The 22,716-nt window shown below is 47.5% G+C and overlaps 1 protein-coding gene and 1 long non-coding RNA gene across 3 annotated transcripts in view; one reads left to right on the plus strand and one right to left on the minus strand.

The window, feature by feature from the left end:
* Positions 1-9,262: 9,262 nt before the first annotated feature.
* LOC147125186 (uncharacterized) lies at positions 9,263-16,801 on the minus strand. Its single transcript, XR_015081457.1, has 2 exons — positions 16,674-16,801; positions 9,263-9,802 (listed from the first exon to the last, which is right to left on the minus strand). It is a non-coding gene; the product is annotated as an uncharacterized LOC147125186 (long non-coding RNA).
* A 319-nt stretch (positions 16,802-17,120) lies between these two features.
* The window catches only part of arhgap20b (Rho GTPase activating protein 20b), a 182,694-nt gene continuing 177,098 nt past the window's right edge, over positions 17,121-22,716 (plus strand). The window contains exon 1 of one of the 2 annotated variants that reach the window (XM_085998845.1): positions 17,121-17,414. In XM_085998845.1, coding sequence (XP_085854971.1) covers positions 17,331-17,414 — 84 coding nt within the window. In that variant the 5' untranslated portion in view covers positions 17,121-17,330. Of the gene's footprint in view, positions 17,448-22,716 lie in introns of both variants that reach the window. The other variant, XM_085998856.1, reaches the window with a different exon arrangement.

The following is a 22,716-nucleotide window of genomic DNA, read 5'->3' on the forward strand; positions in this document are numbered from 1 at the left end:
AGGTATTGTCGGGCATACAGTGCCCATGAAGCTGTCTTCCAGTCAAGTGGATTTTTTTCAATTAATATACATCAAACAAGTTATCCCCAATGGTCTAGTAGGCGAAGGCACTGCCAAGTCTAGCTAAACAGAACACCAGGTCTTGGGTTCAATTCCTGATCCATAATGATCTCGCCAGTCCAGTTGGTGAGAACCTACAATTGGCCTGAGGCTTGCTGGACTAAGGAGCTGAAAAAAAATCAGCCAGGCTTCCTGCTCCTGATATCGATCCAGCCACTTCTGCTTTAAAGTGTATAGGTGTGGATGTTGGGTAAGAAAGGGATCAGATTTAGGTGTGATGCCCCTGTGTCAAACAGCCTGCGATACTCACTGTCAAGGCTCAAGTGGGCACTTTGGTGACAGTGTGTGTTGCGTTTGCAAAGATAATCCAGAGACCATAAGCAGAGTTCAGTTCATGTTGCTTTTTTAATGGCTGCTCCACACACACACTCCCAGGCAAAAGCAATCAAATACCTATACACAATACCATGATAACAGCACTATCAAACTCCATGTGCTCAGGCTAAGGCAATCGAGTACCTATCACCAATGTCAGACATAACATTTCCTCCCCCCTCACAGAATTTCTAACATGAAATGTAGTGACAAAGTCCTGCAGGTGGCCAGGGCGAGAACGCGTACGAACAGGCCGAGGTGTGGACTGGTGAAGAGCAGGCCGAAGTGGGGACTGGTGAGGAGCAGGCTGAGGCACAACATCTGCTTGGGGGTTGGCTGGCTGAGCCACATGTGCATCCCGCTACTGTGGGGGTAAGGCTTGGGGATTAGGTCCGTATAATCCCGCATCAGGGGGTGCTGGCACCTTCCGAAGGTGGCTGGCATGCCACCGAGAGCCGTCAGTGAGGCAGAAGTGGCTGGTCCAAGTTGGCGGCTGATTTGGAGAGGGGAGGACCAGAATGACGCCATCTTATTGTTGCGGTGAGGCCTGCGGACTCTGACCCAATTGGAGACTGAGATGTTGGGCGCCTTGGCCCTCTTCGACTGGTCGAAGCGGAGTTTCATCTTCTCCTGCTGTCTTGCGACTGTGGCTTGAGCCGGTGGAGCAGGGCTCTGAGCTAGCGAGGGGCGGAGCCTGCCAAGGGGCAGCATGAGCTCACGGCCTAGCATGAGGGATGCAGGTGAGACCCCTGTAGTGGAATGCTGGGAGGCTCTGTAGTGCAGCAGTGTGTGGAGGAGGGCCTTGTCAAATGCACACCCCTGGGATAGGTGTGCTCTGAGGCCATTTTTCAGTGTCTGGTTAAAACGTTCCACCCCCCCATTTGACTCGGGGTGGTGCGTATGTGACGGATGCCCTTGCTCTCAAGGTGAGAGGAGAGTTCCGAAGAGACCATTTGGGGGCCAATGTCTGTGGTGATGGCCTTTGGATGCCCCCAGCGGGAGAAGAGGGACTCAAGGATATCAATGATGACCCGAGAGGTGACGGAGCCCACGGCAGTGACCTCTGGCCATTTTGAGTGCAGGTCATAGGTCACCACTAGGAACCGTTGATGGTGGGGGACACCATGGATCTCCCTGCAGACGTCCAGCTGCAGGTGCTCCCAGGGCTGAGAGGGCCAGGGGTTGCAGGGGTGGAGGAGCTTGGTGGCCAGTCTTGCCACTTACAAGGCAGGCTGCACAGTCCTTGACCAGGGCCTCGATTTCCCTGTTGATACCCGGCCACCACACTAGGTCTCGGCATCGTTGTTTGAGCTTCACTATGCCCAAGTGGCCCTCATGCGCCATGGATAAAACACGCGCATGAAGGGCACTTGGGACCACAGTGCAGAGCCCACATGCAACACAGGAGTCATTCCAGCAGGAGAGCTCCTCTTTAACTCTGGAGCAGGCAGACAATTCCTCAGGCACCTTGCGAGGCCAGCCATCTCTGATGAAGGTGCACAGCTGGGAGAGGGCCGGATCCTGTTCAGAGGCCTCTTTGAGCTCCTGGAGAGAGACTGTGGTTTGGAGAGGCGTGTGCAGCATCTGGACGATATCCTGTTCCACATGGTCAGACGCGACGAGTGGGGCTGGGGCAGAGACAGTGCGGGAGAGCAGATCTGCAACAACATTGTCACGTCCTGGTGTGAACTGGAGACTGAAATTGTATTGGCGGAGGCGGTCAGACCAGCGGTGTAGACGCAGTGGTCTGTGGCCCGTGCCGGATGTCGACAGCAGGGCAGTGAGAGCCTGGTGATCGGTTCACAGGGTGAAGGCACGGCCATACGTGTACAGGTGCCACCGCTCACATGCCCAGACGCACGCCAGCGCCTCACGCTCGCCTACTGAGTACTTCTGTTCGGTGGGGCTAAGGGCTCGGGAGGCAAAGGCGATTGGTTTCTCCACTCCATTCTATATCTGCGATAACACCGCCCCCACAGTTGCAGCGGACGCGTCGCAGGTGACGAGGGTGGGGCTGGCGACGTCAAAGTGAGCCAACACTGGAGGCGACGGGAGCTGCGATTTGAGGAGGCGAACAGCTTCTGTACAGGCTTTTGACCACACCCAGGGCTCATCCTTTCGCAGGAGCTGGCGCAGTGGGGCTGTGGTGGCTGAGTACTGGGGCAAAAACTTCAGGTAGTACCCAGTCATGCCAAGGAAGGAGGCAACCTGTGCTGCAGAGCTGGGTTCTGGGATGCTGTGAATGGCATCCACATTTAACTGGAGTGGGGATATACCGTCAGCCGACAACCGAAACCCCACAAAATTGATCTCTGAAACAGCAAAGACACACTTTTTGCCATTCAGTGTGAGCTTGTGTTTTGCTAGAGCCGTGAAAACTCTGTGAAGGCGTTCGTCGTGAGTGGAGGTCGAGGGCCCATGCACGACGATGTCATCCAGGTAGATGGCCACCCCAGGAATGCCCGCGAGCACAGAGGACATCACCTTTTGGAAGCAGCTGGGTGCAGAGCTAAGTCCAAATGGCATCCTGGTGTACCGAAAGACGCCAGCATGTGTCACAAAAGCAGTGAGGTCCCTGCTGCTGGGGTGGAGGGGAACCTGTAGATAGCCCTGTCGAAGGTCCAGTTTCGAGAACAGGATGGAACCATAGAACTGCGCTGTGAGTTCCTCTGACGTGGGCAGTGGATATTTGTCAGGGATTATGGCCTTATTCACTGCTCGAAGATCGACACAGATGCGTAGACCACCTGACTTTTTCGTTGCGACCACCAGGTCGGAGACCCATGGGGAGGTATCAACTGGTTCGATGATGCCAGCTTCCAGTAGCTGCTTTAGTTCAGCTGTGACCCCGTCACAGAGAGCAAGCGGGATGCGGCGCAGTGGCTGAATGACGGGGGTAACGGTGGAGTCAACCATGGGCTGGTGGGTGAAGGCAGTCAGGCAGCCCAGACCCTCGAAGAGTGCTGGCCATGTTTGGCGCCACGGTGAGGCGACGTGCAGAATCGCAGACCCGTCGGTGTCTAAGAGAGAAAAACCCAGGTCAGTGGAAAGATCCAGTCCCATCAGGTTAGCTCCTTGGCGTGCCACATGAAAACAAAAATCTGGCAAAACTTTTGTTCCATAGCGTACAGTGAGGTTGACTGAGCCCACTAGTCCAATTTTCGAATTACCATACCCGCAAAGGGCAGTGGAGGGCGCAGAGAGTGGCAGGGAGCTGAAAAAGCATTTGAATGTGTCCACATTCAGCAGTGAGACGCTGGCACCGGTATCCAACAACAGCAGAATGCACACATCATTCAGGTTAATTGTGCATGACTTGAAAGCCACTACTGGCCCAGAGCTCACGTTGTGAGTTATAGTGCTTGAGGACTGAGAGTGTTCATTTGCAGCAGCCGGGGCAGAGCGGCAGACATTGGCAAAGTGATTTTGTTTTCCACAATTGCGACAGGCTTGGCCGCGCGTGGGACAATTCTGCGCTCTGGTAGCATGTGAACGAGATCCGCAGTTTCCACACTGTTGCCGCGGTAGTGCGCGTTGCTGCCATCGCGCGAGCATTACCGTGTCAGAGCTGTCGGGGCCGAGGGCGCTGTCACTGGGTGTGTGTGCTAGTTTCGCTGCACATTCAGCTGCAGACTCCACTTGAAAGGCAATGTTGACTGCCTGTGACAACGACAGATCGTCAGACTCGAGTAACAGTCTTTCACGCACTCTCACATTGTTGGTGTGCTCTATTAGTTGATTACTCACCATCTCGTCTTGTAGTGCACTGAACTAACCCCCTCAAATTAGCCACGTATTGATGCACAGACTCGCCGGGGAGTTGGTGACGCTGTCTAAAAATGAATCGCCGCAGGAGGGCACTTTGTGGGGCAGAGAAGTGTGTGCTTAACAGAGCCACAGCCTCATCATATGTTTGAATTGAGTCTGCTGTGCATAATGTCCCAAGAACACGCTGGCCCTCCGCTCCCAAGCAATGGGATAACAGTGCCTTTTTCCGTGATGTACTCACATTTTCTAGTCCAAGAGCAATGAGATAGGTTTCAAAGGACTGTAACCAGCGAACCTATGGGATCAGCAGCTCACTGGGTAGTGCAAGGAAGGGAGGAGGTGGTGGAAGAGAGATTTCAGCCATCCTTGTCGCCAAATGTTGCGTTTGCAAAGATAATCCAGAGACCGTAAACAGAGTTCAGTTCATGTTGCTTTTTTAATGGCTGCTCCACACACACACTCCCAGGCAAAAGCAATCGAATACCTATACACAATACCATGATAACAGCACTATCAAACGCCATGTGCTCAGGCCAAGGCAATCGAGTACCTATCACCAATGTCAGACATAACAGTGTGACTGGTGCTCATGGAACTGTACCCGAGCAGAGTCAGTACCTTCAGAAGAGGAGGGGAGAAAACTGTGGACATTTATAATCTTTATTTTATTAATGAATGTCAATAAGCCATGTTACATCCATTAGAATGATTAGCAGTAAAATTAACTCATATGGAGTTTGTTTTTTGTACTTAAAAGCTCCATTTTAATCACTTCAGAATAAATCACTTTTTCATATTTGCAATGTGCCAGAATTGGTCTTGAAGTTTTTGTTTGTGGAATTCCAAGCAGTTCTCTCGATTTACACATCAAACTGACCTCTTGATACACCACTCAATAGCCTACTTATGAATAGCTTCGACAATGACTGTGAATACTACTGACTGGAATCCAAGCCCCTTTCCTGTTGTATGTATTATCCTGTGTAAAGCAAGACTGTGTCCAGGACAGGAGATTGCAGTTGAAGTATATGTTGATGTTCCCCTTCTTTCATCTTTTTTTAATAGTTATTTGCTTTGGATGACTCACAAATGTTCATTCCTTGGCTAGAATTGGCCAATTAAAAACTGATTCAAGTGGTTTTGGCCACTTGTTTAACTCCAAAGATTAAAGACTACAGGCAATAGTAAGTGGCAAAGCCTTCTCTCAACGTCATATTTAAGGAGCTGAGAGAACAAGAACCCGCCCCTGCCCCCGACCCCCACCCCAGAATCATCACCTCCACAATACCCCGACCCCACTCTGCAGAGCGAGGAAAAGGCTAGTACAAGAAGGGAGTTAAGAGTACACCAGCATCTGCTTCAGACCCCACAAATTACCCAACTTAATGACACTCCTAAGGGGCAACAGCCCCTGTGCACCCCTGTCCCTGTAGCCACCCTGACCCAAAAGCATGTAATACTACTAGACAAGCATGAACCATTACACCAACAGATTCAATGGGGTAACTTTCAAAGCCACCTTTCTGGCAGAAAATCAGGGGAAGGACTTACTGCCACATTTCCGTTGATGGTACTGCTGGTGACATTTTCAATTCAGGTGGCCTGGGCAATTGCCTCAACACAGCAGTAGGCTAATAATCTCATACAAATTGGAGTCTTATGACCTGAATCGGACCCCAATGTTTTTTTAATGGCTTAAACAGAAGTAGGACCGCTTAGTAATCCTCAGCACTGGAAGGCCGGAATCAGCAAGTAGGAGCCTGATTTAAAGGGGTAAGCACCTGCAGACAAAAGTGGTGCATACTTCTGCAAGGAGAACATGCTGGAGCTGCAGCAGGTGTTGTCAAAGCACCACGTAGGAGGGGGATTGTCCACAGTCCACCCTACAGTTCACTCAGGGTATATAGACCCCGAATCAGCTACCAGGAGCTCACCGAGGAGCAATGTGTAAAGAGGCTCAGGTTCTAGCAGACCCGCTGCAGGAGGAGATATGAGTGGAGAAGGAGCATGTGTGTGTGTGTGTGTGTGTGTGTGTGTGTGTAGGGGCAGAAGAGTTCAGTATGCTTGGGGGTCGGGTGCCAAGAAACTGCAATGGAAAAGTGTGACATATAAATGGAGACAGGAAGATCCACATTGGCTGCTGTTGCCTGCAACAGTGACTACACTTCAAAATAATGAATTGAATGCTATGCATTTTGGGACGTCCTGGGGATGTGAAAGGCACTATATAAATGCAATTCTTTTCTTTTACATTCTGACTCACATGCTTGGGCTATAACCGATGGTGTATGATAGTGACTTCAGAAAGTATCACCCAAGGATTGCAGTTTCCGCATTGCCATATTAGATTGGAATAAGCAAATCAAAGAGGCACTGCTAGAAATTTCATCAAATTAAATGTTGGATTCTCAGCAAGGTTTAAAACATGGGGTGTGTATGTGTTGTGGGGGTGGGGGGGGGGAGGCAGGGAAGAGGGTCATGTGAAAACAGCCGTTTCCCCTCATTGTCCTGCAGTAAACAATGGATTTTTGTGGCAGGAAGTAACATTGCAACCTTCAAATTATGGAAGGAAAAACTACGATTTTCAGGATCTCTGCATAATGAGAGTCAACTTCAAGGTTCCTGAAAATTGCACAGCTGTGTCAATGAAAAATAACTTCTTTACTTTTTAAATATAGAGTAAATCCTCAAAAACCTGATAATAATTTCAATCTGGCATATGAGCCTTTTTTTTTTAACAGAAACTTGGGTAAATTGTCTGGAATATTATTTGACCAAAACAATTTGATACTGATTAAGCCCACACATCTTACTTTAGATAATGCTGTGTATAGTTTGTGGCATAAATTAAGAGCATATATAGTCCTAGAAATTGGGTTGGGGCGCCAAAGTGGTGCAAAAGTCGCCTGAGCGCAGGATTTAGCGCAGCGTTCGAGGCTTCAGCGATCGTCAGATATTCAGTTTCATTGCCCCTCGAGGGACATGGGGCAAGGCTCGAGGCGCTCCGCATCCCTCTTAGGGCGCTGAAACTGAATATCGCAGCGCAACGTGCCGCAGCGCCACACGCTGCGGCATGGCACGCTGCGGTACTGCAGGCCTTCCTCCCACTGTTAAGGGGGAGGTGCCTGCAACAGCGCGATCCCCGCTCGCGAGTGCCGGCAAACGAGCCCGGCACCAAGGAGAAGTGCCGGGCTCTCGGGAAACAGCCGGCAATGCCGCGGGGGGGGGGGGGGCAGTCAGGAGGCTGGGGACGGAGGTGCTGGCAGGCGGCCGCTGAAAAAGGCGGCCGCCCCGCACCTCCACCTTAACTTGCGCCACTGCCGGCACAGTAAGGCCCCGTGAACCGGGCGCGGGTAGCGAACGGCGCAACTGCGCCGTTCGCTACCAAATATCGCGAACGGGGCACGAATGGGGCGCTTTGCACACCGATGACGTCATCGGTGGCGGCGCAGCGCAAATGGCTAACGCCACCATTAGCGCCCCTGCTGAATATCGCGGGAGGCACAGCCAGTGGCGCTACAGCCACTGACTGCCTCTTTAGGCGCTAACAGGTGGCGCTCCTCACCCAATTTTTCCCCCTATGTATCAGTTACTATTCCAAATATGGTGATTCTGTTCTAATCCTTAAGAAGACAAAATGGACTGATAAACAGCGTGACCCTGCCTCACGGTGTAACCTATTCGCTGGTAGATCTTATACTCCGTTCTATTGACGGCAGTCGATTCTAAAGTTCTGCTGCAGCAAATAAACTCTATTGGAAAGTTTATATATACACATGCTGGGTGAAGACAGGCTGTAATATTCCCTCATAGCTGAATTGCTACCAACGCTCACTATCTAGGCATGCTTGAGTGAGGTAGAATTGTACCACAGCAAAGGGTCAACACCCTCAGGAGAGAAAATTGGAGGAGGAACAAATGTGCTTAAATTGCAACTTCTAACTGTTTCTCATCTTCAGAACTTAAATAGTATAAATTCCTGACATCGCCCTTGCTGTTAAATTCTGACACAAACAGGTGTCTTCCAGTATCATTATGAATTGTACTGACTTACCGCTTAAATTATGGCACAGGCTATGCACAGCATTACCTGAAGGAAAATGCATGGACTTAATTGGTATAAAATTGTTTTGGTCAGTCATAGCTTGCTCCTGTAATGATACTGATATAATCAACAGTCAGATAGTCATCTGGGAAATATTCTGCACCTTGGTACCTGCTGGAGTTGTCATTCCTGGAATATAAGGTGGTCAGCCAACTTATTACGTAAATGGTTTAAACCAGGGGCTGAAAATTCAGTAGGGTTAGCGCCCATTTTGCGGCGCTAGAGGGCCTAGCGCCGCAATGATAGCCGTTTCTGAAATTCACTTCGGCGCTGCCATCGGCGTTAGCCGGTTGCGCTGCGCCGGCACCGATGACATCATTGGTGTGCGCAGCGTCCCGGTTGCCGTGGCAACGCGCCCGAACGCCGAAATTCAGTTGCGGCCGCCTCGCCCGTGGCAGCTGCAACTAAGACTCTGGCAACCGAGTCTTACACAAGTTAGCGCCGGCGCATTAAGGTCGCGCGGCGGCCGGCCGCTTTCCCGCCGGCCGCCTGCCCGCACCTCCCTCCCCGGACTCCTCCACCCCCCCCCCCCGCGGAACAGATGCGTCTGGCCTGCAAGCCCGGCACTTGTCCGAGGTGCCGGGCTCATTTTTGAAAAAATCAAACGGCCAGCGATCGGGTGAAGGCAGCGCCTCCTTAACGGGAGGAGGAGGCCTGCACTTCCCCAGCCTGCCGCACCGCATCGGGTGCCGCAGCGCCGGATTAGCGCCGCAATGCGGCACTCAGCGCCCATTGGGAGGCACTCACGCCCGCCAGTAGTGCCGGCAGCCGTCTGGGCGCGGCGCTACTGAATTTTTGGCGCGCGCAAGGGAATTAGCGCCGGCGCTAAATTTCCGGCGCTAAAGCCCTGGCGCGGCGTCAACTCAATTTCTTGGCCTAGGTCTACAGTCACACACAGCGTTTTAGACAGCTTTGTGAAACTTTATTCAGAACTAAGGTGAGGGAAGCATAAACTTTCAAGACATCAAACTTTTATTGTATTCTGCCCAGTTTTACTCAATCTCCTCTGCAGTTACACATGAACAACCTACAGTATCTTAATGTAGAATGAAAAAGTAGGAAATAATATGGGATAACCCTACTTTTAACAGGCAAAACTCAATTAATGTTACACTTACTTGCTCGTCATCACTTCTATGACTGTAAAGGAGTGCACATCAAATAGAAGAATGTTAACATTGCTTTGTGAGAAAATAGGCTTGAAAAGGTTAAGGATTTCAAAATGGAAGCCACTTACACCATTGTCAATTAGTAACAGTAGCATCAAATTAGTACCAGATAATTGACCTAAACATATGAGCGTCAACAAACATGTTTCTAACACCCCTGCTCAAAACTGATTAAGATGATTATGTTATACAGATCACAGAGGATGGATGATGAGGGCTCTTGGTGAGGGCTCCTGCTGCTGATATTCATCTTGACCAGGAATCATATCTTCGCTATCTGCATTCCTCTGCTGTGTGTAACATAGTTCAGGTTGTAATCTCGGTCCTAGTATAGAAGTGTAGACAGATAAAGCAACAAAGGAAAGAAGGCGTCAGTTTTAAGTACTAACCCTTACAGGAATATATAGCTTTTTCATGCAAAATAACCAGTTTAAAATGTTTACATTTAATTGAAACAAATCACCAAAGCAACCCCAGGTAAAGTCTTCACCCAGTGCAATATTAAGTAATCCAATACCAGAATGCTGCAGATTTAATCCCCGGTGTGTGCTGAGTTAGCTGACCCCATGCACGGTCACACTAGCGGTGCTATAGTTGGTAACATGACTGTAAGGGTGCATTCACACTGTAGCATCAGTGTAAAGCAATCTCACTCCATTTTGTTTCTGGGTCAGTTCGGGCCTTGGCACCAGATTTATACTTCAAGTTTACTGTTGGTGTGAAGTGGTTTTCCCCTTTACACCGAAGCTAAACTCAGGGAGAAAACTGGAAAAACTGTATAAAGGAAAATAAATAGGACCAACTTAAAATATCTACATTTCTTTTAATAGTGCAGGTTGAGCGTCCCAAATCTGGAGTTCCGGAATATGGAACATTCTGGAATCCGGACTCCAGGACACCCTGAGGGAGGCTTACCAAAAACCGGAACCTGGGCCCAGGCATTTCCGGACTCGGCACGTGTTTCTGATGTCCGAAGTATGGAAATATCGCAACCTGAGCTCGTGCGTTTCCGGACTTCGGACATCAGAAACACGTTCTGAGTCCGGAAAAACTCGGAAACCGACTCGGCCTCAGCCCCGATGTTGCCGGATTTGGGACGCTCAATCTGTAATAAGTAATTGATGTAATTCTGCTTCACAATCTTTTATCATAGAAATTTCTTGATGAGAGCATTTGATGTACATTAGAAAAGATGAACATACTGTATATTAAAAGCGCAGCAATCAAACAACTGGTACAAGATTTGTTTAAAAAAACGGTGTTTAAAAATGCCAACAAGAGCAGCAAGACCTGGATGACATTCAGGCTTGGGCTGATAAGTGGAAAGTAACATTCGCGCCACATAAGTATCAGGCAACAACCATCTCCAACAAGAGAAAGCCTAACCACCTCTCCATGACAGCCAATGGCATTACCAGCGCCAAATCCCCCACCATCAACATTATGGGAGTCACCATTGACCAGAAACTTAACTGGACTAGCCACATAAATACTGTGGCTACAAGAGCAGGTCAAAGACTAGGGGGTCGATTTTCTGGCAGCCGTCGGGCGGCTTTTCATGCGGCCGGGGGCCGAAAATCGCTGAAAAATCAGGTCGCGACCCCCCCCCCCCCCCCGCCTGATTCCCCGCCCCGTCCGACTTTTGGACCACCGTTTCTCTCCAACCCACTTCAGTCCCGCCCGCCGCTGGCGGGACTGGTTGTCGGAACACTAATGACCAATTATTACCTTGTTGAAGTAGATTTTCTGGGGCCGTTGCGAATTTGGGGCTTTCCCCACGTGAAACCCGCCTGCGGGGAACCCCGCTGATGAGACCTGGCGTGAAAAGAGTTGGCTTGCTTGCTTGCAGCTGCAGGTCAATGAAGGCTGAAGAGATTTAAACAGGCAGCATTTGCAGGCTGCAGGACCTTGTTGATGAAAGCTTGGGGGAACCTTTTGAAGGCTTAGGAACAGCTGTAGAAAGTCGGAGCCTCACACACTTCTCCAGTGTGAGCTCCTGGGAAGCCCCTCTCACCACCCTAACTCAGCGCCTCCTCAACGGAGGCATCTGCCAGAAGCATGGGAGGCCTTTGGTACCTTCCCTTCCTGGCATTAGAAGATCTCCAACAGCAGAGGAGGCTGGAGCAACTCCAGCAACAGCATCACCAGCAGCAACAGCAGCACCAGCAGGAGCGACAGGCTGCGGCTCACCCACCTGAGGCAGCACAGGCCAGAAGGGGTCAGCGCATGGAAGGCCGTCGGCGCAGGAGATACCACCCAAACAGGGTGTACAGACACAGGGTCAGCTACCTCAACATGACTGAGCAGCAGTGCCAGAGGCGGCTCCGACTTTCGCGAGAGGTTGTGACTGACATCTGCGCAATGCTGCAGCAAGACCTGGAGCCCAGAGCACCAGGTCCACACTACTTGCCAGTGGCCATCAAAGTCACCACCGCACTCAACTTTTATGCCTCAGGCTCCTTCCAGGGATCAGCAGCAGACATCAGCGGCATCTCCCAGGCGGCCGCACACACTTGCATCATGCAGGTCACCAATGCCCTCTTTGCCCTCACGCACAATCACATCCATTTCACCAGGGATCGCGCAAGTGTGAGGGTGCGAGCGCGTGGATTTGCTCAGCTGGCAGACTTTGCAAGGGTGCAGGGCGTCATTGACTGCACACGTGTGGCCCTTAGGGCACCCCACTGCAATCCAGGAGTTTTTGTCAACCGCAAGGGCTTCCACTCCCTTAACGTTCAGCTGGTGTGTGACCACAAGAAGGTGATTTTGCATGTTTGTGCCAGATTCCCTGGCAGCTGCCATGACTCCTTCATACTGCGCCAGTCTACTGTGCCTCCGCTATTCAGTCCGCCAAACGAACTTCAAGGATGGCTACTTGGAGACAAGGGATATGCCCTGCGCTCTTGGCTAATGACGCCGTTGAGGAGACCAGCCAGTGAAGCTGAGGAGTGCTACAACTCCAGCCACATTACCACCAGATGCATTATCGAGCAAACCATCGGATTGCTGAAGATGCGCTTCAGATGCCTCAATAGATCAGGTGGAGCCCTACAGTACTCATCAGCCAGGGTCTCCAAAATCGTCGTAGTATGCTGTGTGCTTCACAACATGGCACAGCGCCGTGGCTTGCCGATTCCGCAGGATCAAGAGGCTCCTCACAGAGCTGCCTTGGATGAGGATGATGCTGAGGGTGATGCTGAGGAGGAGGAGGAGGTCAGAAACGAGCATCCTGCAGAGGCCCGCCAACCAGCGGCACCAGTGCGCGAGAACATTGCTGGGCGGAATGCAAGGAACGCACTCATCCTGGGCAGATTTGCGTAGTCTGGTACATCAAACACTGCAGCCTCACTGCTCCTGAACTGACCATGGACAGTGGCCCATGCCTGCACTTTCCAACAACTTTGGCCAGCTTGCAGTCATCTGCAAGTTATCTTAAGGCCTCTATGTGACATCCCCATTCACCAAATGACAGACGCCATAACTGCAGCAGCTGCCACCAGATTTTTTATGTACAGGAGATGATGGCATTAAAACTATTTACAAGACTGGATGGTGGAATAGTTCTGTGAATGTGAGCATAGAGAGAGACGGAATGGGTAAGGGTGCATGGATGTGACTGTGAAGTGGGATGTGGAAGAAGAGATTGCTGAAGCTGAGTGCTGTTGGGGAAAGGCAATGGGGATGAGGTTGAGGGTGATGGAAACTTCATACTTGCTTTCCCTGTGCGGTGAAGGTCATGGAAGCGCTTCCTGCACTGCAGCCAGGTGTGACGGGTGACCCCCAGAGAGTTTACCTCTGCTGCCACCTCCATCCAGGCAGCTGTGGACTCTTTGGGAGGCCTCTTCCTCCCTGAGCGAGGGTAGAGGACCTCCCTGTGGGCCCTTACCCCATCCACCAAGGTCTACAATGACGTCTCGTTGAATTTGGCCGCAGCTCGGCCTCTGCCATTGTGCAAGAGTGGTTGAGAAGCCTGCAGAGGTGGAGAAGCTTGCTGGACACTTTGAAAGCACCACAAATGATGACATCATACTGTGGGGATTTCTGACTCGAATTGGACAATTAGCAAGGCTTCCCACATGCTGGGAATTAATTGGCCACTTGAGGGAAAATTGCATGGAGCTGGCTGACACTTTTTTATATGTGTCAGAAACCCCACATTCGGGGAAACCTGACCATTTCCCACACAAGCCGAAAATCGGGGCCTAGGTATTCTGCAGCGAGTGACTCACCTCCTGACTCCCCAAAGCCTTTCCACCATCTACAAGGCACAAGTCAGGAGTGTGATGGAATACTCTCCACTTGCCTGGATGAGTGCAGCTCCAACAACACTCAGGAAGCTCGACACCATCCAGGACAAATCAGCCTGCCTGATTGGCACCTCATCCACCACCTTAAACATTCCCTCCCATCGGCGTACCGTATCTGCAGTGTGTACCATCTATAAGATGCACTGCAGCAACTCGCCAAGGGATCTTCAACAGCACCTCCCAAACCCATGGCCTATAGCACCTAGAAGGACAAGGGCAGCAGGTGCATGGGGACACCACCATCTCTAAGTTCCACTCCATGTCACACACCATTCTGACTTGGAAATATTTTGCTGTTCCTTCATTGTTGCTGGGTCAAAATCCTGGAACTTCCTACTTAACAGCACTGTGGGAGTACCCTCACCACACGGACTGCAGTAGTCCAAGAAGGTGGCTCACCATCAACTTCTCAAGGGCAATTAAGGATGGGCAATAACTGCTGGCCTTACCAGCGACGCCCACATCCCGTGAATGAATAAAAAGAAACAAAGCAGAACATTAACATAACCTGTTACAAGACAACAAAAATGACAAACACATTCCACATTATGATGTCTAATTGCTTGGTCGAGTTTAGTACTCTGACCCTATTTAGTTCTGATGCTGACAATGAGTGCTAAGAGAATAAATGATTAAATGTACTGGGACAATAATCCCATACTTCTCTCAGTCTTCCCTTTTTTTTTATTTGTTAATGGGATCAGGGCGTTGCTGGCAATGCCAGCATTTATTGCCCATCCCTAGTTGCCCTTGAGAAGGTGGTGGTGAGCCGCCTTCTTGAACCGCTGCAGTCCGTGTGGTGATGATACTCCCACAGTGCTGTTAGGGAGGGAGTTCCATGATTTTGACCCAGCGACGATGAAGGATCGGCGATATACTTCTAAGTAAGGATGGTGTGTGACTTGGAGGGCAACTTGGAGGTGGTAGTGTTCCCATGCGTCTGCTGCCCTTGTCCTTCTAGTTGGTAGAGGTTGCAGGTTTGGGAGGTGCTGTCGAAGAAGCCTTGGCGAGTTGCTGCAGTGCATCTTGTAGATGGTACACACTGCAGCCACGGTACGCCGGTGGTGGAGGGAGTGAATGCTTAAGGTGGTGGATGGGGTGCCAATCAAGCGGGTTGCTTTGTCCTGGATGGTGTCAAGGTTCTTGAGTGTTATTGGAGCTGCACTCATCCAGGCAAGTGGAGAGTATTCCATCACAATCTTCCTACAATCTACAAGCTTTTGAAACTCAAGCTTGGCATCACCTAATCATTACCTTGTCTTATTCTGTCCAACCATGGTAGTACCCTGCACTATGGGCCTTTGCTATTTACCTTGGTTTCTTAACTAAAAAAGAATGAAAAATTCTGTAAAGTTATGAAGGTTCGATGAATCAATATCACGCACTATATTTGTAATACAGTATTTACCATTAGAAATTTACAGAGAATCATTCTTTCCAACGCTGCAAAGGGCTCAGAGTATTCAAAATGTTGTAAAACTTGCCCCAAATTGATACTTGAAGTAGATGCAACGATTGAGTATAGGAGCTTTACAAAGAAATGTGAATGAACCAAAACAGCTCAAAGTGAAATTCGACACTGCTTTCCACACTGCCCGAGAAACATGTAATTAAACACTACAGTATAAAAGTCAGAGCCCAATCCAAACACGCCAGTCATCCAGTTCAGCTTTCCTGTTCACAGGGAGGCTCAAAGTTCAGCCTTTACATTCTTGAATTTCCTATGTGTGTGTGACCGTTTCTTTTTATAAACTGCATAGTAGGGGATACTTGAAATGCTTTAGGAAGATGGATATTCCCACGATCACATATTTAAAATGCATATAAATTGCAGTTATCCACTAACACGTATAATGTGACTTCCACAAGAAATGCGGAATGCTCAGATATTCATCTTACTCTTTAGTATAAAAATCATCGCCATCTGTCTTATTTAGACCCTGTAGAGCGTTTGAAATGGCTGTTTACTTTGACGAGTGATTATGATTTAGGTTTTGAGCATCAAAAGCTTTTTTTTTAAAAAGCACTTACTTTTCTTCCCCCCTCCCCAGTGTTTTCTCCCCCCATTTCCTGAATAGGCTGACTCATACAGGGATATGGTCCAATGAGGGCCAGCCAGCCTCTGCTGCCTTGCTAAAGTACCCTCTCTTCATACGCCAGCCTGAAGAGTGAAGACCCGATTTTAACCGGGAGCGTAAATCGGCCGGGCGAGGGGCAAAGCAAAGGCCAATCGCCCCGCTCCCCCCTCCCCGGACCTGAGGAACCTGAGGACTGGGCGATCTTAACCCATGGGCCTCGTCTGCGTGCTGCTGGTCAGCTGCCCACCCAAAATGAATGAGAAGCGGCAGCTGGCCGGCGGGCAGGAGTGGACTTTCGGGCAGCAGGAGGACGTCAGCTGGCACCGAAGGAATGGTCTCTGATCACAAGGTAAATCTTGGGGAAGAGGTTTCAGGAGGGTGTCATGGGAGGGAAGGGGGGCAGAGGAGGCCGAAAGCTTCCTTGTGGGGCCCAGAGGAGCACCCCTGCTCCTCCTGGCCACAAGTAAAATAAAAGAAATGTACCTGTTTGGCCTTCTTCCGTCTCCCTTTTCCTCTTCCCACTGCCTTCACTTGGCTGTTTCCCCACTCAGGCCACCAATTCAAATAATGTCATCCGACCCCGATCTGCATATTTAAAGAAGACCCTGCTGACTTTTGGCAGGTGTCCGTGCTGCCCGCTCAGAGGAGCAGGTTAAAATTTCAGACAGCGGGCATCAGCGGGTAAGCCACCTGAGCGATTTTAACTGCCCACCCGCCCGGTTTCCGCCGAGTGGGTAAGGTTAAAACTGACCCTAGAGTGTTAGTAGGCTATTCAAACATGTAGGGCACAACACTCAAGCCTTTTCCTGACCTCACCCAATGTCCTCATACATGCAGTCATCACTGAGTTGAGGCTAGGAGGAAGAAGCCTAGTGGAATTGTTCCTCTCGCACTCCTTTTGCTACCTCGTGTGAGATCAGCTAACTCAACACAGACTGGGGATTGAACCTCGGAGTCACTGAGCTCTCAGAGAGCTAGCATCAATAAGTTAACACTGTCAGTTGCATATATTCTGGGACTGTGAGCAGAATTACTTACCAAAATTGTGTGTTAGTTAATTTAATATTAACGTTATTATTAAAAACACAAAGGGTTAAACTGGTGAATATTGGGAATTAGAAAAGAACCACTTTTCAGAGTGACCCCTTTTAAAGTTAGGATATAAGCTAGTAAATCAGACTGCTGTGCTGTCAGCACTAAAGGGTTACAGTAGAATGAGGCACAGCTAGATGAGGATGACCTTATTTAGTCAGTGAGGAGGAACAGCCCATGGATCAGAATAGGACTCTGTCCCAGCTCAGTGGAAAGAAAAACTGTGCAACTCTCATCAGAGATCAAACAGCAAGTCCAGTTAGATCATTATCAGGGGATTTATGCAGATTGCAAGAGCAAATACTGTACACAAATCATTCCTCCTGTTGGACATGGGAAGCAAGAAACATGTGCACTGAAGGATCGAGTCAGCATCATGACTCCCCAGCAGAATAACGGAGTCCAGAGGAAAAAAGCAGAAAGTGGAAGTCGAATGTTTAAAACATCAGAGACAGAAAAGGTTGGTTTGAAAAGATAATTCCCAACCACAGAGGTAAATTTTTTAAAAGTTCACATTTTAAGGTGGTAGTTTTACATCAGGAAGCAAGCTAAAGTTTGAAGCAGTGTGAAGAATTTTCCCTTTATATTTTTAGATTTCCCCATGGAAATTTCTTTATAATATAAATAACATACTATAAGTACAGTAAATCATAGATTCAGAGAAGACTGCTAACTATGAGGGAGAGATTCTCTATCACAGTAACAGTCACTGAGATGCAGGGTATATTCTGTTTTTAATATTTTAACTGCATTTTAAAAAATTCAATTTTAACAACGAAAAATATCAGATTAAAATTCTTAATACAGAGGTTGCAGAGAGAGCAAATGGTAAAAGTGTATGTTTTATTGTCTCTTGTTACTGTGATGAACCTATTGATAACTTATAGGCTACCTCTGTTAGTGTGATTTACCGATTGATAACTGGTAAGCTGCTGAAAAGCCTAATCCAGTGATAATTTACCGACCTCCTCTGTTCGTGTGACTGACTCACTTATAGACTACCCAGTTAGTGAGATTAACCCATTGATGACTTATGGACTGTTCTGTTAGTGTGACTGACCCATCAGTAACTTATAGACGGGTTCTGTTAGTGTGACTGATCCATCCAAATTTATAAACCACCTCTCCTGTATCTAACTTTGACAAAGTTTCACGGCGTGGAGCGGTTCTGTCAAAATTTACGTCCATTTGGACAGAGCTGCTCATCAACGCAAGGCCCCGAAACCCCTGTCAAGCTCTTCCATCTTACTACTTGACCCGACACTTGCAAACATTCTCTGTGTCATTCCACTCTGTACGGAGGGATTTCCTGTATTCGTTGTTGCCGCACATTCTCCACTTGCTCATTTTCAGGATACACCCGACAAACAATTTTGCCATCTGGTGTGGGAAAGCAACTCCAGTTAGGCTCTGTATTCAGGGATCCTTCCCAGCACCACTGGGATCCTTGTGTGGAGAGTGCTGCATCATGCAGTGACCTCCAATTAGTGCAAGGGCCACTTTACAGATTTCCTGGCCAAATATCCATTCTGCAGCCAGGATGAAACTGCATTGCATATTTACACACAGTGCCAGAGATTGCAGCCCCTCTTTCACTACCTGAAGGGCCTGCTCCACAATTTTCAGTTTCACTTCTTCCCCACTTTGAATGTCAGTCTTGGCTCTTACCTCTGAGTCAGTAGTTGATGGGTTTAAGGACCACTACAGGACTTAAGAACATAATCTGGTACAGTATTGAGGGAGTACTGCATTGTTGGAGGTGCCGTCTTTCGGATGAGATGTTAAGCTACCCTCTCAGGTAGATGTAAAAGATCCCGTGACACTATTCAGAGAAGAGTAAAGGATTTCTCCTGGTCCTGGCCAACATTTATCCCTCAACCAACACCACCCAGAACAGATTTCCTGGTCATTAATCTCATTGCTGCTTGTGGAATCATGCTGTGCACAAATTGGGTGCTGCATTTGCCTAAAAATAATAGAGACTGCACTTCAAAGAAAAGTAATTCCTTGGGTGTAAAGTGCTTTGTGGTGTCCTGAGGATATTAAAAACACTATGTAAATGCAAGACTTTTTTATTCTTCATTTTCGACACCTGGTGCACGGAGTAAGCAGATTGGAGATACACCAGGTGGGTCTGCTCCTAGGCTTAGCATAAGCAGCCATCCACCGATCCAGGATGCTAAAGATTAGCAGAGAGGGTCTCTCAAACTGCTTGCCCATATTTCAAACTCTAGTACATGCCCAGCTGACCATCGAGTACAGTCAAGCAGTTCATTTAAAATCTAACAAAGCCAGTTGGCATTGCAGAACCGTTTAAATAGCAAAGCTGACCAAATCGTAATTTGAAACCATTAGTACACATTTTTAGTTTGTACAGGGTGTCTGTTCTTTATTAATGATACCCTCCTTCTGGGGTGGGGTGGGGGCTGGGGGAGGGAAGCCCTTGTATTGTTCTGGTGGTATTGAGCACTGCCTGGCCAAAGGAAGACAGAGTCCAAATTCTCAATTCAGGTTGTAATATTGTTAACAGAATCGCTTGTTTTTAGCCTGTTTGACTTTAGTGCCATTTATTTTCATGCTGCAGTATCAGCTTTGCATTTATTTCTGAACATAGAATTGATCTCTGCGTTTTTGGGATGATTTGGGTGTGAAGGAATTAGGAAAGAAAGTGCTGTAATTAATCAAAACTGGTTAAATTACATAAATATGCAAATTCAAACCGGGAACAGCCAGCTTGTGTTTAGATCTGAACGAGGGTGTCCACACGTACAGTTATCACACTGAGAGGGTTGCTGCACTCTTGTACGTATCCTGCTCTAGATTGCTATTGTGAGGTGGGCGGTTTATGGAAATTCTTAAACCCACTAAGGAACCAAAGCCACGATTTGATCTGTTACACCTTTCCTTCTGCCTCTCCGGGAGTTCTGGTCTCCAGCATGTAGAATAGCATTTGGTGCTCTAATCCGGAATACTAGGAGAGTGAACAGTGTTGCTGCTAGGATTTCAGCAAAGTATGATGGTAGGTGTGTGAAATCTTTGTACTATGCTCATTTGAAATATGGGAAAACTGCCTAGCCGTACAGTTAGTTTATAGATGTTCCTTTCAAACTTGGAATTTGTCTGAGAGCATCTTGAGCTATTTAATATTAGCTTGAAGTACTGGTGGCTACATGTCTGTCCTGGGTAGTGCGAACATTTTGTGATGCTGAATTACGAGTGTCACACAGACTTCCCCAGTGACTCAACTAGCTAAATCAGCTGTGGTATGCAGACCAGGAAGATCCTAGGCCTGACCCCTAGTCTGTGCTGAGTTAGCTGATCTCAGTAGGAGAAGTGGTAGAGGCACTGGATTGGCTTTAGCACCCCTGGGTTAGGGAATGGAAGATCTCATTCTTGATCATTATCCAGTTTGTGGAAGTCTAATGATAGGATCAAGTTTGACGGTAATACATCCTGTGATTGAATGGCCGTTGACTGCCTATTGGGTGGCTATGGAATTACACCCAGCAATAAGTTAGTGCTTGCATGAAAGGAGGGCAGATAATTGAAAGAAAGTTAGAACTTGCATTTATATAATGCCTTTCACGTCTTCAGGATGCCCCAAAGTGCTTCACAGCCAATGAAGTACTTTTGAAGCGTAGTCACTGTTGTAATGTGGGAAACACAGCAGCCAAATTGCGCACAATAAGGTTCCACAAGTAGCAATAGATAGATTTCCATATAATCTGTTTTAGTGGTGTTGGTTGAGGGATAAATTTTGGTCAGGACACCAGAGGAATTCCTCTGTTCTTCTTCAAGTACTGCCATGGAATATTTTACTCCCACCTGAGCAGGCAGACGGAGCCTTGATTTAACATTTCATTGGAAAGACTGAATTTACGGAAAAAGAAGGAAACAAATCATCCAGCTGTATTGTCATAGCATTAAAGGTACTAGCTTAAGGATAACCTTTCCCATACCTCATTAGCACCAATATGCTAAATACTAATAATATTGGCATTTATTCAGTGCCTTATTATGTTAAAATGTCTCAAGTAAATTATTTTTGGAGGTCAGTGAGCAAATATAGCAACCATTCTGCAACAGCAAGAGCACATAGCATTGAGAAGAATGACCAGTTTATTTTGTTGGTGTTGGTTAAAGGAGATATGTTGGTTAGGTCACTGAAAGAATTCCCTGTTCTTCTTCAAATAGTGCTAAGGGATCTTTTACATCCACCTAAACAGGCATATAGGCTTCAGTTTACACCTCAATCCCGCGATGGTACATCATTCCCTCAGTACTGCACTGGGGTGGGTGTCAGTTTAATTAAGCCTAGTGACAACACTGATGACAATTTAAAAAATATACTGCAGTAGTATTACTTTATGAACACCAGTCACATAACTGAAATATCTGTCCTTAATGGCTCTTTAAACAGTGTGAAAATGCTGTTATTGTAATTGTACTTAATACAGAAAGAGCTTGTCATGTGGCAAATATGTTTAATGATACAAAATATCAATGCAACTGAGGTGTGGATTCAAAAATCACAATAAGCTAAACAATGGATTCTCATCTTCTGGGACCTGAGTTCAAATGTAGCCCAAATGATGAAATGAAAGGCACTTCTTTGCCACTAGTCTGCTGTAGGTAGCCTAAGTGAATTAAGTTGGAGCTGTGTCAATTCAGTTCCCAGTGGATATAGTACCACAGCAAAAAAAACATTATCTTAGTAACCTCACAGAGCTGCCACAGACTGGTTCATGTCAGAAATGAAAAAACGTTCCAGAAGGGGCATTCCTCGGAAGTTGTGGCTAAGGCACAGGCCCTGGACAGAGCAGTGGCAGCTTTAGTCTACACCTAACTGTGCGACACCTAGAGAAAATATTTGATGCTGGCACCGGGTGCCAAAAATGGAAAAAAAAAGCAAAGAAACCTTGTATTCGTACAGTACCTTATCACATTGTCAAAACATCGCAAAGCATTTCATGTAGTGCGTGCAGTAACCTTCATTATGTGGGAAAATGTGTTCCATTTCCCTGTAGTAAAATCTTTTATCTTGATAAGCACAAAGGTAGATATAACTATAAGTTTATTTGCAGTTCCAAGTTCAGAGCTGGCGTGCTGTGTAATAGAAGCTTTGTACTAACACAGTTAAACTTTTCTCTCATCAATAACAACTAAGATGTAGTGGCCAACTTGTTGTACACTTATAAAAAATGTTTTGGCTTGCTGCACACTTATTGAGCGACTTCTACAAAGGAACCTTCATGTGGTTATCAGCCTACATTTGGGAATAGCACTCCAACTTTGCTCATAAAAGGTTAACACTTTCAGAGATTGCAGAAGTGGAAAAATAATTAAAAAGGTCACGGGAACATTCTAAAATTGACATTGCAGTTTCTTGTTGGGAATTATAATAAAATATGGGTAAAATCTAATATGTACCAAATCCAATATTTATCTTATAATTTTACAGTTAAGTTGCATCTGCAGTTAAAGTGTCAGTGATGTTAGCTGTGTTTAGATAACTATGTTTGAAAGCATATTCCTTGACCTTTGCCAGAGCTTCAGTATTTTCTAGTTGATAAATAAAATACTGAGTACGTCAACAATGACGATTGAAAAAGGAATTTATTTCTTTATTTATTTATTTACACACTTTCCAACTCCGCACTTTAATTGTCTCCTTGATAGTACATGCAGCAACAGGAATTTTTTTCAAAATTTGGTGAAGGTCTAGGGCCCAAAGTGCTGCGTGATTGAAAGAGCTGAAAAGA

Source organism: Somniosus microcephalus, chromosome 1, assembly GCF_052327205.1.
Source record: "Somniosus microcephalus isolate GS21.2 chromosome 1, FLI_Smic_1.0, whole genome shotgun sequence".
Classification (NCBI taxonomy): Eukaryota; Metazoa; Chordata; class Chondrichthyes; order Squaliformes; family Somniosidae; genus Somniosus; species Somniosus microcephalus.